Consider the following 16,789-nt stretch of genomic DNA (forward strand, 5'->3'; position numbering starts at 1 on the left):
ACACCAAGAAGGGCTGGTGGTTGACCAGTAAAACTGAAATCAAGGAGGGATAAGGAAGGTATATGACTGACATACCTGCACTTCCTGGCTTTCCGGTGACATTGTTGGGTGGTAAAGGCTTTCTTCGTGGGGGCATGGGTCTGGGTGGCAAGGGTGGGCGACGAGTACCTGGGATTATGGCTGAGACAATATTACAAATAAAGTGGTCATAAAGATTCACTCTACAAAATCACATTTAAAAAATAAAATAAAATATTTGACAAGTAGCCGTTGGGTGACAGAGAATAGATTCTATGGAAAAGTGCCTGTGAGAAATACTTTATAATGTTCTTCTAAATTAGTGCTTGTAATGTACCCAGGGATAATAAAGCACACGAGTTAATGGGGAAAATATTCTCTAATTATGGATAAAAATTTATCAGTAAACCTGCCCTTTGAAAGGCTGTACAAATGCACCGAATTTAACATCTTTTGCTTCTCGTATAGATTCAACAGTAGCATTTCTGAGTTTCACTGTCTCCAATTGCCTTGCTTTGCAGACTACAATTCTTGCACCATTTTAGCTTTGAGTAAAGCATATAATTTCTCCTTTAGTAGGTGTTCCACTCCATCCTCCAACTATATTACGTAATTATAATTGAACCAACACTTTTAGAACTTCTCAAATGATTACAACAAAGTAGCCCTACTGGCAGAAGCAATAAGCCTGTGCCCATGCAGATCAGAGTCACCACACAAGGGCACCTGGCCCAGGAGCTGTAAGTGGGAGGCAAAATTTCACACCCACTCTGCTGTCTCACCCACACATGAGCCTTCATGCAAGGGCACCAACCCAGAGGAAAGGCACATTTTTCTGAATGATTTGCCTGAAGGGCAGAGAGGAGAGAAATCTTTATAATCTGCACAAAGGCTGACAAGGCTAAAGTTCCTGAAGCAGTCCACCTTAACCCAAAGTTTATTTGAAGTCCTGTGTTATAAGCTTAAAAATTCATCTCTTTCTTTGCATAATGTATTGGTTTAATAATCTTCAAGCAAAATTGACAATCCAAGAAAATGCTCTGTGACTTTAAGTATTTCCTGGGATATTAGGAATTGTACACATGTGTGCATGAGTGTGCATATGCTGGGGGAAAGGAGGAGTGAGTCGTGATGATACAGTAGAGACGTCTCACCCAGACATTAATACATCAGAGTAGGTTTCACAGCATCCTTCTACAAAGCACAGAGCTCTTATTCAATGCAAAGATATTACCACTTAATTTTGGCCTGTTATATAGAGAACAGTCTCAAAGTAGAAACATAAATCATTTCTGTCAAAAGGATATTATAATAAACTACATAAGAGGCAAACTTGTATGTGATGAAAATTAGAATCCACAGTTACTTTTCAGCATTTGATCCATTGTGGCCCCTTGGGATATTATGTGAAGTAATTATTAAATCAGTTCCTCATTAGAGGTTCTTATTAATATTCAATTTGTGCACAAGGCACTTTTCATTTTCCCAAATACTTTAGTATGTTTATCTAGCAATACCCAGGTACTGTTAGCATGGATCTGATGCTTTGGGGACTGTGAGCGTGCTACTTGTTTTGTGGCAGCACATATAACTTGCAGCTACAAGTTTCGCAGCAGAACTGAGTGAGGGAGTCAGCCTCTTATTCCTTACCTGGTTTTTTTGTGGGGTGAGAAGAATCCATTGATATATTTCTACCAGTACCAGATGGCAGTGGGACTTGCTTGACCCCTGTGAGCAGAGATAATGACAGAATAAATAGACAGCTAAAATGTGATAAACATTCTTCACAGAAGCTTCATAGAATTGTCAGTGATAATGTGCATTTTTTTTTTTTTTAAGAACAAGGATACTGGTGTTTTTGTGCCTAGACATTTTGATTGGCTTCTCCCGTCTGCATATAGAAAAAAATATCTAAAGCCCTACTGCATTCATCGGTTGTGATTTTTTTCTCTGAAGATTTAGTGTTTGATTTTTTGATCGTGGCTTTGTATTAATTTTTTATGCTGCCCACCCTGCACTGCCTGCCTGGGGGTTATTGTCTTGCCAGAAGGATTTCATCTACAGCGACTGACTATTTTTTTTGCCAATATTCATGTGTAAATTCTGTGGTTTTTAAAAATATTTTTCTCTAACTCCTCTACCCCAATAAAAACCCTTATAATTCCAACATGTTTGGGTTTGTACCTAATGAATTGACTTTAAAAATATTTTTTGAGAAGCCTTGGTTAGCAGGCTGGTTAGGCCACAGACTGGATCTGTACTCTTGAAATTTGTAAATTAGGCCTGGGCATGCCTTGAACTCCAAATTGCTGCTTGAAAGAAACTGATCTGAAAATTACCCTGCATGCTATTTTATCTCCCAAGTCTCTCAAACATAATCTGTTGGTTATAACTAAGTCATTCACCTAAATACCCATGCTAGGATTTTGGGTAGCGATCCTAAGGATAGAGGGAACCATTTTGCTTTTTGTCCTATTTTTTAAAAATTATTATTCTTTTACATTATAAAATAGTCTTCCCTGACATGGCTGGCAGTCTCCATTAAGGAATAATAGGAACAGACATTTAGAATCTCAAGAGTGAATATTATCTTAGATATAGTGGCTCATCTTGAACGTCCCAGGTGGTGCAGTGGTAAAGAACCTGCTTGCCAAAAAAAAAAAAAAAAAAAAAAAGAACCTGCTTGTCAGTGCAGGAGACACAAGAGACATGGGTTCGATCCCTGGGTCAGGAAGATCCCCTAGAGAAGGAAATGGCAACCCACTCCAGTATTCTTGCCTGGAAAATGCCATGGACAAGAGGAGCCCAGTGGGCTATATTCCATGGGGTTGCAAAGAGGTGGATATGACTGAGCGTGCGTGCATACACGCACGTGTGTGCACACACACACACACACACACAATGGCTCATCCTAAAAAATGAACCCATGCTCTGAAGACGTGTGTGTGTGTATGCTCACTATAATATGTACTAAAAATAAGAATAAACATTGAATTAATATACTGGCTAGTGCATTAACAAGAATAAGCACAGTCACAGCCCTGTTTTGAGTGCTGTTCCAGGACTCTGTAGGGACATCACGCACTCAGCCTCATGTAATTTGTAGGCAGAGATATTAAGTATACAACAGAAGCTTTGCTTGCCAAAAATTAGATGACATTTTCACATTAATTTATGAAATTATTAATCATGATTGTATTATAATGAAAATTCATCAGTCCAGGGATTGAACCCAGGTCTCCCACATTGTAGGCAGAGTCTTTACCATCTGAGCTACCCAAGAAACTCATTAATATATTACTAACATCATGTGAAGAGTTGACTCATTGGAAAAGACTCTGATGCAGGGAGGGATTGGGGGCAGGAGGAGAAGGGGACAACAGAAGATGAGATGGCTGGATGGAATCACCAACTCAATGGACGTGAGTTTGAGTGAACTCTGGGAGTTGGTGATGGACAGGGAGGCCTGGCGTGCTGTGATTCATGGGGTCGCACATGACTGAGCAACTGAACTGAACTGAATGTTATTATTAACTATAATGATAATTATGATTAACATTAATTTATGAAACCTAATATTGCAATTCCACATTCTCTGCTGTTTGAATAGCAGATAATATATAAAATCATGGTGAATGTTTGCATGGAGCCAGGGACCAAATGCTGTTTATATGTGGTAGCAATAAAATGTTTCTGCGGTCAATGACTATTTTATGGCTCATCCCAGAGGCACTATGAGAACAAACAGCTCATGGGTCTTCTTCCTGTGCCCTCCTCTGAGTGGTAATGGGAGGGGAAAATGACTCACTTGGGTGGTTACTCTGTCTGTGGCTTAGGGGAATGCAATTCATTTGTGTCACCAGGATAACCTGGTTTGCTGATATCTGAGGTAAAATCATATTATATCCTCTGGCACACTAGCAGGCTATGTGTACCTTCAGTAGACCCTTCTTCACAGTCTTTTTCCAAATCTTTCCACCCTTAGAAAAACAAAGTATGTTGATCCAATACTGAACAAGCACCTTAGATATTCAAGACCTGATTTGATCCATACATCCCTTCTGGGTGGGAGATACCACTGGGGTCTCACAGAGGAGGAAACCCAAGGCAAGGGGAGATTAAGTACTTGTCCAGGAACTCACAGTTAAAGTGGAGGCATTCACGCCCACGTATGCCCAGCTCCCAAGCCCATTTCTTGAGCACTAATTGGGATAGTACAGGGTGCCTATTTCTGTCATCATCTTCCCTCAAATAAAGAGAAGGCCCAAAGTGGCATCACTGGTGCTAAAGCCTAGACTTAAAACCTGACGTAACTGCAGTTTTGACCTTCTCCAGAAATGTAATCTCAATCACCAGTCTGGAAATTTCTGGTCAGCCCCTCTGAGGTAATTTGTCACAGGAGCCCTCTTCATCCTCCAGAGGAGTGATCTACAATGGTAAAACCCATGCAAATCCCTTCTACCTCAGAAGGTATCCTGGCTTCAACATAGTACTTTCTTTGGTTAATAGTTCCCTTGCCCCACACTTGTTCCTGTACATGTGGTTGCAGCAGAGGAAGGGGAGGGTGGGCACACTGGGAGAGTAGGATTGACACGCATATACTACCATGTATGAGATAGACAGCTAGTGGGGAGCTGCTGAATAGCACCGGGAGCTCAGATCAGTGCTCTGCGATGACCTAGAAGGGTGGGACGGGGGGTGAGAGGGAGGTCCAAGAGGGAGGGGATATATATATAGACACACACACGTACACTCACACATATGTACACACATATGCATACATGTACAAACATGTACACTTTGTTGTACAGTAGAAACGAACACAAATTGTAAAGCAACTGTCCTCTAATAAATAAAAAAACTTCCATTTCGCACAAGTCTTTGGAGTGCCATTCTAGTCACTACATAGGATGCTGTGATTCATAAATTGCTGAACGCATGCTGTGATAAGTTGCTTGAGTCGTGTCCAACTCTTTGCGACCCTATGGACTGTAACCCACCAGGCTCCTCTGTCCAGGGAATTCTCCAGGCAAGAATACTGGAGTGGGTTGCCCTGCCCTCCTCCAGGGGATCTTCCCCACCCAGGGATCGAACCCTGGTCTCTTCCCATCTCTGGCACTGGCAGGCAGGTTCTTTACCACTAGCCCCACCTGGGAAGCCCAATAAAGCCAATTAAATAATCAAATTTACTTGGCTGGATTTTTTTTTTTTAAACGCTTCTCTTTTGCCTCTCAATGACTCTAACTGACTTTAGCTCTCAGGTCCTATACTCTGTATTTTGGGTGTCTGAAGTGCCACCACTGCGTGAGGGCTAAACAACCATGGCTGGCAAGCAGGTGCCAGGCAGTCATGCCACTGATATGTGGGAGTCAGAGAGAAATGCAAGGATGATATGGTTTTCCAACCACGAATGTGCAGATCCACCAAGTCACGGGCTGGTGAAACGGAGAACTGAGAGAGAATCTAAAACTCTGCAGGATTATTTTATGAATAACAGAAAAAATAGAAACATACCTGGCCTCTTTTCTAAGTAAGGGAGAAATCAGTCATTTTTTGTCATTTTCTGTACAGGTAGGGATGGAAGCATCATACTATTATGATCCCTGTAGGTTAAGTACCCGTCAGCAGTGTCAGTTGCTAAACTGGATTTTGTCCAGCCTTCAGAAACAAAGAAAAGCTAGCAGTGGATGAGAACGCTGGGAAGAGCCCTACAGAAGGCAGATGTGGGACGCAGGGAAAAAGCACTGAACTGGGGACAAGAGATTGAAGTCCGGTTCTGGACTTGGCTTCACCTGGCTGTGGTTTGCAGGGCAGCCAGTAGCATGTGAGCACAGGACCCGGAGGGCAGTGAACTTCTGTGGCCCTGAATTAGGAGAGCCAGTAAAGGCCAAAGCAAGCAGAGAGGCATTGGGAGGGCAGAGGAGGAAGCCAGTAAGAGACAGTGCAGAGAAACAATCCTCAGGAGCTGACATCTGATTAGCCAGTCTGGCTCAGGCTGCAACGTGAATTCTTTCTCCCTCAGGCAGGATTAATCCACTATTATCTCAAGGGCAGCACTGGCTCTGAAAGCACCAAGCCTTGAACTTCAGTGTAAGCCCCCAATTGTCATATGGAAATTCTCCCAAAATCTCTTGATTTACATAGTTCATCCCTTAGCAATTTATTGTCAGAAATGAAGTAATGATTTTGGTATTTTTAACCATGGTAACAGAAACTTTGCAAACAAACACAGCACACTGGGAATTGATTTCTGAACGTATTCGAGACTGTTCCTCATGACCAAAAAGGAGTGGTGTTTATGGATGATTGGACTCCTCACCCACATCTCAAGATCTCAGCACCTGGCTGCAAGGTCAGGGGCGAACAGCCAGCAGACTGGAAGATTTAGCTGCAGCTCAGACAAACACATTCCTCACCTGGGAGGCATCTGGGTTCTGGTTGTCAAGCACACTCCATGTGGGTCCAGTGAAGTGTGGATTCCTCATTAGGAGAGAACGGAGCAAAGAAAGGAGTCTGGGATTCAGGTATTAACATATCTGCCAAACCACATGTGCCAAGGGGGTTTCCAAACGATACTTTGCTGGCACATGTGGGCCTTCAAGAAATATTAGTTGAATGAAAGAACAGTTGCACAACTCAGCAGCTTTCTTCTACGGTGAGAAAGCTGGAGATTGTCTGGCAAAGGATGGGTGATTTTTTCTGTCAAAGGTCAGAGAGTAAATTTTTTCAGCTCTGTGGGCCATACTGTCTCTGTCACAACTATTCAGTTCTGCCACTGTATTGTGAGTTTCCACAAAACCTTGTTTACAAAAAAGGCAGTGAACTGGATCTGGTCTGCGGGATTGTACTTTGTGGGCCTGCCTGGTGACTCAGTGGTAAAAGTCTTCCCTGGTGGTTCAGTAGTAAAGAATCTGCCTGCCAGTGCAGGAAACCCAAGAGATACAGGTTTGACTCCCAGGTCAGGAAGAGTCCCTGGAGAAGGAAGTGGCAACCCACTCCAGTATTCTTGCCTGGGAAATCCCATGAACAGAGGAGCCTGGCAGGTTACAGTCCATGGGGGTGCAAAGAGTCAGACATGACTTAGCACACACATTTGTACTTTGTGCAATCCCCTGGTCTAGGCATGCTTTTGCATCTCAAGTTGGTTATAAGCATGTAGAACATATCAATTACACTTAGAAGTATCTCTGGAAACCCTGAAAAAGTAGACTGCTAGAAAAATGACCTACCTAAACTTCATTCTCTGATGGCTACTTTGTAACTTTAAGGTGAAGAAATATTATACATATACATGTGAAATGAACATAAAGCAGAGTAAATATCTATAATGATGTTATGAATTAAGAAACTTGGGTCAAGATAGTTTAAAGATTGCTGGGTGTTTATGGAGTCATTGCAAGATTTGTATAGAGACCTAAAGAATCAAAGCTCCATAGTTATAAGGCCTCAGAATTCTTTCTCTTTTAGTTTTCCAATGGACCAACAGTAAATATTTTTATGCCTAAGACTATGAAGAATATGTCCTATAAATCCTAAACACATCCTTTTATCAGCTGATTTTTCAAAATGTAAAATATATGTACTGAAAACTTCAGCAAGAAAAATTATAGTAAAATATATGTGAGGTGGATAAGAATCATACATATTCCAGGCAAAATGTCAAAGTTGGATGAAAAATCAGTTAACACGGAAATGTTGTTCTCATTAATACACAATTGAGGCTAGAAGTGAGTGTGAATGAGACAATAGGACTAGGTCAGAGAAGAAAAGAAATCTGATGTGAATATCTGCATTTCTATCAACAAGTCAGATCAAAACCATGCACAAAGTAAGGCAGACTCTTGTCTATAACCTGAAGAGAACAGATTTAAAAACTTCTTTTTCTCACCCATTTCTTAAAACATTATTCCCCAGGCAAATAATTTGAAAGCTGTTAAAATTTCCTTTCATAATATACTATGTAATGTCATCTGTGATTTGTACTTCATTTACTTTCTTTCTGGTCTTACTGTATTGGCTTAATACTCTACTTCTATTTTCAATGGAAGGGGTAAAAGTAGGAATCCCTACTTATATTCTTGTTGTTAGAAGAAAAACACTCAGACTGGAAACGAGATGTTAGCTGTAGGTTTTTCTCAGATGCCCTTTATCAGAGGGAAGAAAATTCCTTCTATTTCTAGTTTTCTGAGAGTTTTCAACATGGATGGTTTTTGAATTTTGTCTCATGGCTGATTTTTTATTTATTGAGATGATCATATGGTTTTTTTCCCCTTTGTTCTGTTAATTGGTTCAGTTCAGTTGCTCAGTCGTGTCTGACTCTTTGCAGCCCCATGGAGTGCAGCATGCTAGGCCTCCCTGTCTGTCACCAACTCCTGGAGTTTATTCAAACTCATGTCCATTGAGTCGGTGTGCCATAAAACCATCTTATCATCTGTCATCCCCTTCTGCCTTCAATCTTTCCCAGCATCAGGGTCTTTGCCAATGAGTCAGTTCTTCACATCAGGTGGCCAAAGTATTGGAGTTTCAGCTTCAGCATCAGTCCTTCCAATGAATATTCAGGACTCATTTCTTTAAGATGGACTGGTTGGATCCCCTTGCTGTCCAAGGGACTCTCAAGAGTCTTCTCCAACACCACAGTTCAAAATCATCAATTGTCCGGCACTCAGCTGTCTTTATAGTCCAACTCTCACATCCATACATTACTACTGGAAAAAGCATAGCCTTGACTAGACGGACTTTTGTTGGCAAAGTAACGTCTCTGCTTTTGAATATGCTGTCTAGGTTGGTCATAACTTTTCTTCTGGGAGCAAGCATCTTGTAATTTCATGGTTGCAGTGAGCCCCCAAAATAAAAGTCTGTCACTGTTTCCATTGCTTCCCCATCTACTTGCCATGAAGTGATGGGACCAGATGCCATGATCTTAGTTTTCTGAATGTTGAGCTTTAAGCCAACTTTTTCACTCTCCTCTTTCACTTTCATCAAGAGGCTTTTAGTTCTTCTTCACTTTCTGCCGTAAGGGTGGTGTCATCAGAATATGAGGTTATTGATATTTCTCCCAACAATCTTGATTCCAGCTTGTGCTTCATCCAACCCAGCTTTTCTCATGATGTACTCTGCATATAAGTTAAATAAGCAGGGTGAAAATATACAGCCTTGACATAATCCTTTCCTGATTTGGAACCAGTCTGTTGTTCCATGTCCAGTTCTAACTGTTGCTTCCTGACCTGTATACAGATTTCTCAGGAGGCAGGCCAGGCAGTCTGGTATTCCCATCTCTTTAAGAATTTTCCTTGCTTTGTTGTGATCCACACAGTCAAAAGCTTATGTATAGTCAGTAAAGCAGAAATACATGTTTTTCTGGAACTCCCTAGCTTTTTCAGTGATCTGAGGGATGTTGGCAATTTGATCTTTAGTTCCTCTGCCTTTTCTAAATCCAGCTTATACATCTGGAAGTTCACGGTTCACATAATGTTCAAGCCTGGCTTGGAGAATTTTGAGCATTGCTTTGTTAGCATGTGAGATGAGTGCAATTTTGTGGTAGTTTGGGCATTCTTTGGCATTGTGTTTCTTTGGGATTGGAATAAAAACTGACCTTTTCCAGTCCTGTAGCCACTGCTGACTTTTCCAAATTTGCTGGCATATTGAGTGCAGCACTTTCACAGCATCTTCTTTTAGGATTTGAAATAACTCAACTGGAATTCCATCCCCTCCACTAGCTTTGTTCATAGTGATGCTTCCTAAGGCCCACTTGACTTCACATTCCAGGATGTCTGGCTCTAGGTGAGTGATCACACCATCGTGGTTATCTGGGTCATGAAGATCATTTTTGTACAGTTCTTCTGTGCATTCTTGCCACCTCTTCTTAATATCTTCTGCTTCTGTAGGTCCATAACACTTCTGTCCTTTATTGTGCCCATCTTTCCATGAAATATTCCCTTGGTATTTCTAATTTTCTTGAGATCTCTAGTCTTTCCCATTCTATTGTTTTCCTCTATTTCTTTGCACTGATCACTGAGGAAGGCTTTCTTATCTCTCCTTGCTATTCTTTGGAACTCTGCGTTCAAATGAGTATATCTTTCCATTTCTCTTTTGCCTTTTGCTTCTCTTCTTTTCACAGCTATTTGACAGGCCTCCTCAGACAAACATTTTGCCTTTCTGAATTTCTTTTTCTTGGGGATTTCTTGATCCCTGCTTCCTATACAATGTCATGAACCTCCATCCATAGTTCTTCAGACACTGTCTATCAGAGCTAGTCCCTTGAATCTATTTCTCACTTCCATTGTATAATTGTAAGGGATTGTATTTAGGTCATACCTGAATGGTCTAGTGGTTTTCTCCACTTTCTTCAGTTTAAGTCTGAATTTTGCAGTAAGGTGTTCATGATCCGAACCACAGTCAGCTCCTGGTCTTGTTTCTGCTGACTATATATAGTTTCTCCTTCTTTGGCTGCAAAGAATATCATCAATCTGATTGGTGTTGACCATCTGCTGATGTCCATGTGTAGAGTCTTCTCCTGTGTTGTTGGAAAAGGGTGTTTGCTATGACCAGTGTGTTCTCTTGGCAAAACTCCATTAGCCTTTGCCCTGTACTCCAAGGCCAAATTTGCCTGTTACTCCAGCTATTTCTTGACTTCCCACTTTTGCATTCCAGTCCCCTATAATGAAAAGGACATCTTTTTTTTGGTGTTAGTTCTAGCAGGTCTTGCAGGTCTTCATAAAACCATCCAACTTCAGCTTCTTCAGCATTACTGGTTGGGGCATAGACTTGGATTACTGTGATATTGAATGCTTTGCCTTGGAAATGAACAGAGATCATCTGTCGTTTTTGAGATTGCATCCAAGTACTGCATTTTAAACTCCTGGCTACTCCATTTCTTCTAAGGGATTCTTGCCCACAGTACTAGATATAATGATAATCTGAGTTAAATTCACCCATTCCAATCCATTTTAGTTTGCTGATTCCTAAAATTTCGATGCTTACTCTTGTCATCTCCTGTTTGACCACTTTCAATTTGCCTTGATTCATGGACCTAACATGAATTTAGGTCCTATGCAATATTGTTCTGTATAGCATCAGACTTGACTTCCATCACCAGTCACATCCACAGCTGGGTGTTGGTTTTGCTTTGGCTCCGTCTCTTCATTCTTTCTGGAGTTATTTCTCCACTGATCTCCAGTAGCATATTGGGCACCTACCGACCTGTGGAGTTCATCTTTCAGGTCCTGTCTTTTTGCCTTTTCTTACTGTTCATGGGGTTCTCAAGGCAAGAATACTGAAGTGGAAATTACACCAATTTGTTTGAATGTTAAGACAAACATCCTTTCCTCAGGTAAATATCATTTGGTTGCTATATGACAAAGAGATGTCCCACCTATATCTCCAATCAAGGCTCTCCTCAGCTGAGGCTGACCCTGAAGGAGCTGACAATGGGATGCTGTCTGCTGACCTTACTCCTTGCAGGTGGTCAGCCTGTTCTTCCCTGAGGGGGATCCCAATAGAGAAACATGAGAACACAGAACGTGTGCAACACATTTTGACTGGGGCCGTTAGTGGAGCAAGGAAAGGGAAACAGCAAGCTCAGCTCTGTTTATCTGTGCCCACCAACCTATTTCTATCAGCAACCAACTAATTAAACTGAGGAAGTCCTGGTAAAAGGTCATCCTTTCAAAGCTAAGTTAGGTGAGTTATTACAAAGCTGACTTTATCTGCACAAGAGGATAACAGATGTCAATTTGTATCACAAGTAGCTCTGAAAAAAATTTTATGCTACTGATAAACTAAGGCATAATCATGCTCTGTTTTCTTTTTCTTAATTTCCCAAAAGACAATTAACATTTTCCCAGTGAGAATCGCTGCTTGCTTATACTGAAGGTTAATGGCTTTCAAGTTCATCATAGCTGCTTGTTCTTGCATTTGCTCTGCTGACATAAATGCTTTCTTCTATTTTTACTTAGACAAACTCTGGGGAATTATTTTGAATATTCAGAAGGTGGCGTTGTTCACAGCCAGACTGTTTACGTCAATCTGAAACACTATGTACTGCCTGGTCCCACTTGGGAAGAATAAAAGGAACAGCTGAGCACAGATAAATACTGGAATGCTTTTTTGCTTTTCATGAATCAGGAATTTATAGTATCTGTCTCATTAATTGAAGGGAAGTGAATTCCTAGAACTTCAGACATTGTAATAACCTAGTACAAAAACACATACTAAAAAAAAAAAATCTAAATCATTTTTAGACTGAATATGTGTCTTCAGATAGTATTCACATCTTTCTCATTAAGGAACAATTAATTATGGGTTGATTATATATACATATATATGCATTAAACAAACTATAATGTTTATACACTTTTACATAAGCAGGCACAAGATCTGTACTATTTAAAAAATATTTCAAGGGAACAATGCAATCCCATATTAAGGCATTTAATAACTACCATTTATCCACTGAGTGAGTTGAGTGAACTTTTATCACTTATTTGTCCTAGTTATCTATATGATATCCTGTAGATGAGACCGGGGCAGGACAATATCATTTAATCAAACTGAATAATTTGGAAACATTAATATGCTTGTAACCAAGTTGATCATTTGCTACTTGCTTTTCTCATTTAAAAAGCTTCCCTGGTGGCTCAGACGGTAAAGCATCTGCCTACAATGTGGGAGACCTGGGTTTGATCCCTGGGTCGGGAAGATTCCCTGGAGAAGGAAATGGCAACCCACTCCAGTGCTCTTGCCTAGAAAATCCCATGGACAGATGAGCCTGGTGTCCATGGGGTCGCAGAGAGTCAGACACAACTGAGCGACTTCACTCTTCTTGTGATTTAAGTATCATATTCCAGGTTGCTAACAGATGTGGATCTTTTAAGAATATTATAATGGCACTTATGAAATTATAAGCTTGAAAAATAATTGATAATTGTCTCAAAGACCAGACCTATATATGAAAATTTGAAGTTTTTCCTAATTTTGAAATTAGGGGAAAAGCTATCTTGATATTTTAATTCATACTTAATCAGGATATTTTTAAAAATTATGACTAAATATTGTAGTTTATTTAGTGGACTGGGCTGAGAAAAGTAGAAAACTATTTGTTAATGTTTACAAGCTCGACATTCAGAAAACGAAGATCATGGCATCTGGTCCCATCACTTCATGGGAAATAGATGGGGAAACAGTATTAACAGTCTCAGACTTTATGTTTTTGGGCTCCAAAATCACTGCAGATGGTGACTGCAGCCATGAAATTAAAAGAGGCTTACTCCTTGGAAGAAAATTTATGACCAACCTAGACAGCATATTCAAAAGCAGAGACATTACTTTGCCAACAAAGGTCCATCTAGTCAAGGCTATGGTTTTTCCTGTGGTCATGTATGGATGTGAGAGTTGGACTGTGAAGAAGGCTGAGCGCTAAAGAACTGATGCTTTTGAACTGTGGTGTTGGAGAAGACTCTTGAGAGTCCCTTGGACTGCAAGGAGATCCAACCAGTCCATTCTGAAGATCAGCCCTGGGATGTCTCTGGAAGGAATGATGCTAAAGCTGAAACTCCAGTACTTTGGCCACCTCATGCGAAGTTGACTCATTGGAGAAGACTCTGATGCTGGGAGGGATTGGGGGCAGGAGGAGAAGGGGACAACAGAGGATGAGATGGCTGGATGACATCACTGACTCGATGGACGTGAGTCTGAGTGAACTCCGGGAGTTGGTGATGGACAGGGAAGCCTGGTGTGCTGAAATTCATGGGGTCGCAAAGAGTGGGACACAACTGAGCGACTGAACTCAACTGAACAGGGACTTTTGAAATTTTGATTTTGGAATGATTTACAATTTTCAGTTCTGTGAACTTCCAAAACTAGTTATACTAACTTCCAAAACTAGTGAAAAAGAAACTGAAATCTGAATTTAACAAAATTTTAAAAACTGAATGAAAATATTTGGAGTTTGATAGGATCAAAAGGAAATAAATTTGTGATCATTACCTGCTCCTATTCCATTCCCTCTGGGTGTCCCACTGGGTCTGGGTCTACTGGGTCTTGTAGTTGTCTTATTCAGAACTATAATAAAGTGGGAAATAAACAGTTTAGACTGTTTTTTTAGTTGAACATTTGCAGTCAAGGAAAATAAAGCTTCCCAGAGAACTGGAACTCATTTAACTAGCAACAAAAATGATGACTTACCAAAAACTAATGTTCACAATATAGAAATCACAATTTTGGTATGAAAATCATAGACTTGAATTTGAGACCTGAGTATATACTCTGAGGTGATCTGGTCTAAGTGGGAAATAGCTTGCTTCATTTATAAACACTAGATACATTTCAAAATGGGCTTCCCTAGTGACTCAGACAGTCAAGAATCTGCCTGCAATACAGGAGACCCGGGTTTGATCCCTGGGTTGGGAAGAACCCCTGGAAAAGGAAATGGCAAGCCACTCCAGTATTCTTGCCTGGAGAATTCCATGGACAGAGGCAAATGGTGACTATAGTCCATGTGGTCGCAAAGAGTGGGACACCACTGAGTGGCTAAACTTTCACTGCTTTCACATTCCAAGCTGGGACTGAAGAAGGATCAGGACTACGTATGCCCAATGAAAACCCCAAACGTGGTGTGTATTTATTGTTAAGGCCTTAATTCCTAACACGTAAGTTGGTGGTCCTTCTGGAGGAGTCTCTAGGTACATACACATCCTTCCTCATAATGCTGGTGTAAGTCCCATTAAACACATGATATGATAAAACTTTTTAAATTTCTCTCCTGCTCTGTTGAGAGTCATAATATTACCAAAACATTGAAGTCATCTGTCTTAGTCTCCATTTAGCAGAGTTTTTAAGGAAAAGCATTAAGTATATTGCAATTAAGAGAGTGAGCTCTGGAGCCAGACTGCCTGCCTTCGACTCCACTTCCTAGCCCTCCGTAAGCCTTAGCTTCCTCAGCCTAGCCTCACAGGAAACATGGTAAGCACCCACTCACCATTAGGCATACTGTTACTGTTTCCTTATTTGTAGAAAGGTTTAGTATAAGCAATGACACATTAAGTTCTCAACAGTTATCATGATACAAAAGTCACATGGAGGTTTTTTTTTTTTTTTTTTAACAACAACAACAAAAAACCTTTAGGAGTTGCAGGATTACTCAAAAAAACTCCATAAACCAAAAAATATATATGTATTTGATATTTCTTCCATGTGCCCAGAGAGATGTTCATCAGGAGTGGTAGCTTATAAGCCATTTTGACACTTAGAACTTTAAGACTTCTTAGAATCACAGAGGAGAAAAAAGACAGAAAACGTCAGAATCTCTGGTCCACTTGTATGTTAGACTAGGAGTGATTTACATGGATCAAATTAACCCCCAAGTTAACTTTCCCTAACAAGGTTCAGCGAGGGAAAGCCTAGATCTTTTGACCACTTTGGTCATTTTAAAGCATTTTCTGGGAACTCCCTGACAGTCAAGTGGTTAGGGCTCAGCACTTTCATTGCTGGGGCCTGGGTTCCATCCCTGGTTGGGAAACTAAGATCCTGCAAGACTGCAGAGTGGCCAAAAAATAAAAGTTTTTTTTCCAGTTTAACTATCATTTTACTTTTGATGAATACAACCTGTAAAATATGTGTTTGCTTGTTTTTATATGAAGTGAAAGTCGCTTATCGTGTCTGACTGTTTGCAACCCCATGGACTACAGACCGTGGAATTCTCCAAGCCAGAATACTGGAGTGGGTAGCCTTTCCCTTCTCCAGGGGACCTTCCCAACCCAGGTAAAAGTATTCTTGTAGAACAAGAGCCTATCATACTGGAAGAAATCATCTTTCCTTAAAAAACAACATTTGAAACAAAATACATCATAGCTATTGCTAATGTTATCTCTATAATTGCTATGGAATACTGAAGGAGGGCTAGAGAGTGTGTGTGATAAAGGCAAAAATACTATTTTCAAAATGATGTTATATTGTAAAAGAAAAGAAAAAAAATGTTATATTGTTAAATTTCCATAGTGGTCTCTAATCTGCTTATCCTTAAAATTTCAGTCAAGTCTTGTTGCTTCCACGGATTCATGATTACCTCTCCGCTTACCCACAAGGATCAGAATTTTGTATGTCATTTATTTCAGTTTCAGGATATATATAGCTGTCATTTGGTCCTTTGGCTGTTTCAATACATTCATTTTTTGGTCATGCTGCACAGTGTGCAGGATCCTAGCTCCCTGATCAGGTATCAATCATGTCTGCACCCCTGGCAGTGGAAGCTTGCAGTCCTAACCACTAGACCACCAGGGAAGTCCTCAATACATTTTGTATCTTCTTTTTTTCAGTTAAGTGTTAGTCACTCAGTCGTGTCTGGCTCTTTGCAACCCCATGGATTGTAACCTGACAGGTTCTTCCATCCATGGGATTTTCCAGGCAAATTTACTGGAGTAGGTTGCCATTTCCTCCTCCAGTGGATCTTCCTGACCCAGGGATTGAATCCAGGTCTCCTACACTGCAGGCAGACTCTCTCCCGTCTGAACAACCAGGGAAGCATATCTTCCTAGGCATGTTGATTATTCCGATCATCAGAAAGAGGAACAACTTACCAGGTCTAAGGTGTGGTTTGTCAGGTGTTCTGGGCCTCATAGTGGTAGTATACACTCTGTGTGGTGCTGAAACAGAGGAAACTCAGATTTAATAACCAACACTCCCAAACCCCAAAATGGAGATTCAGTACTCTCCAGACCAGCAACTTACGCACTTTGCATGGAAGTATAAAGAACATTGTTAAATCTGCAGGTATGCA

General features: G+C 40.6%; 1 protein-coding gene across 50 annotated transcripts in view; it reads right to left on the reverse strand.

Annotated features, from left to right (window-relative positions):
• The window catches only part of ABI3BP (ABI family member 3 binding protein), a 293,296-nt gene that overhangs the window by 45,782 nt on the left and 230,725 nt on the right, over nt 1–16,789 (reverse strand). For 32 of the 50 annotated variants that reach the window (XM_060416671.1, XM_012188960.4, XM_060416802.1 and 29 more), the window contains 4 exons: nt 16,590–16,655; nt 14,002–14,076; nt 1,669–1,746; nt 76–180 (listed from right to left, as the gene is read on the reverse strand). In XM_060416671.1, coding sequence (XP_060272654.1) covers nt 76–180; nt 1,669–1,746; nt 14,002–14,076; nt 16,590–16,655 — 324 coding nt within the window. The remainder of the gene's footprint in view (nt 1–75; nt 181–1,668; nt 1,747–14,001; nt 14,077–16,589; nt 16,656–16,789) is intronic. The other 18 variants (XM_060416796.1, XM_060416816.1, XM_060416806.1 and 15 more) reach the window with 1 other exon arrangement.

Source organism: Ovis aries, chromosome 1 (genome assembly GCF_016772045.2).
Source record: "Ovis aries strain OAR_USU_Benz2616 breed Rambouillet chromosome 1, ARS-UI_Ramb_v3.0, whole genome shotgun sequence".
NCBI classification, from domain to species: domain Eukaryota; kingdom Metazoa; phylum Chordata; class Mammalia; order Artiodactyla; family Bovidae; genus Ovis; species Ovis aries.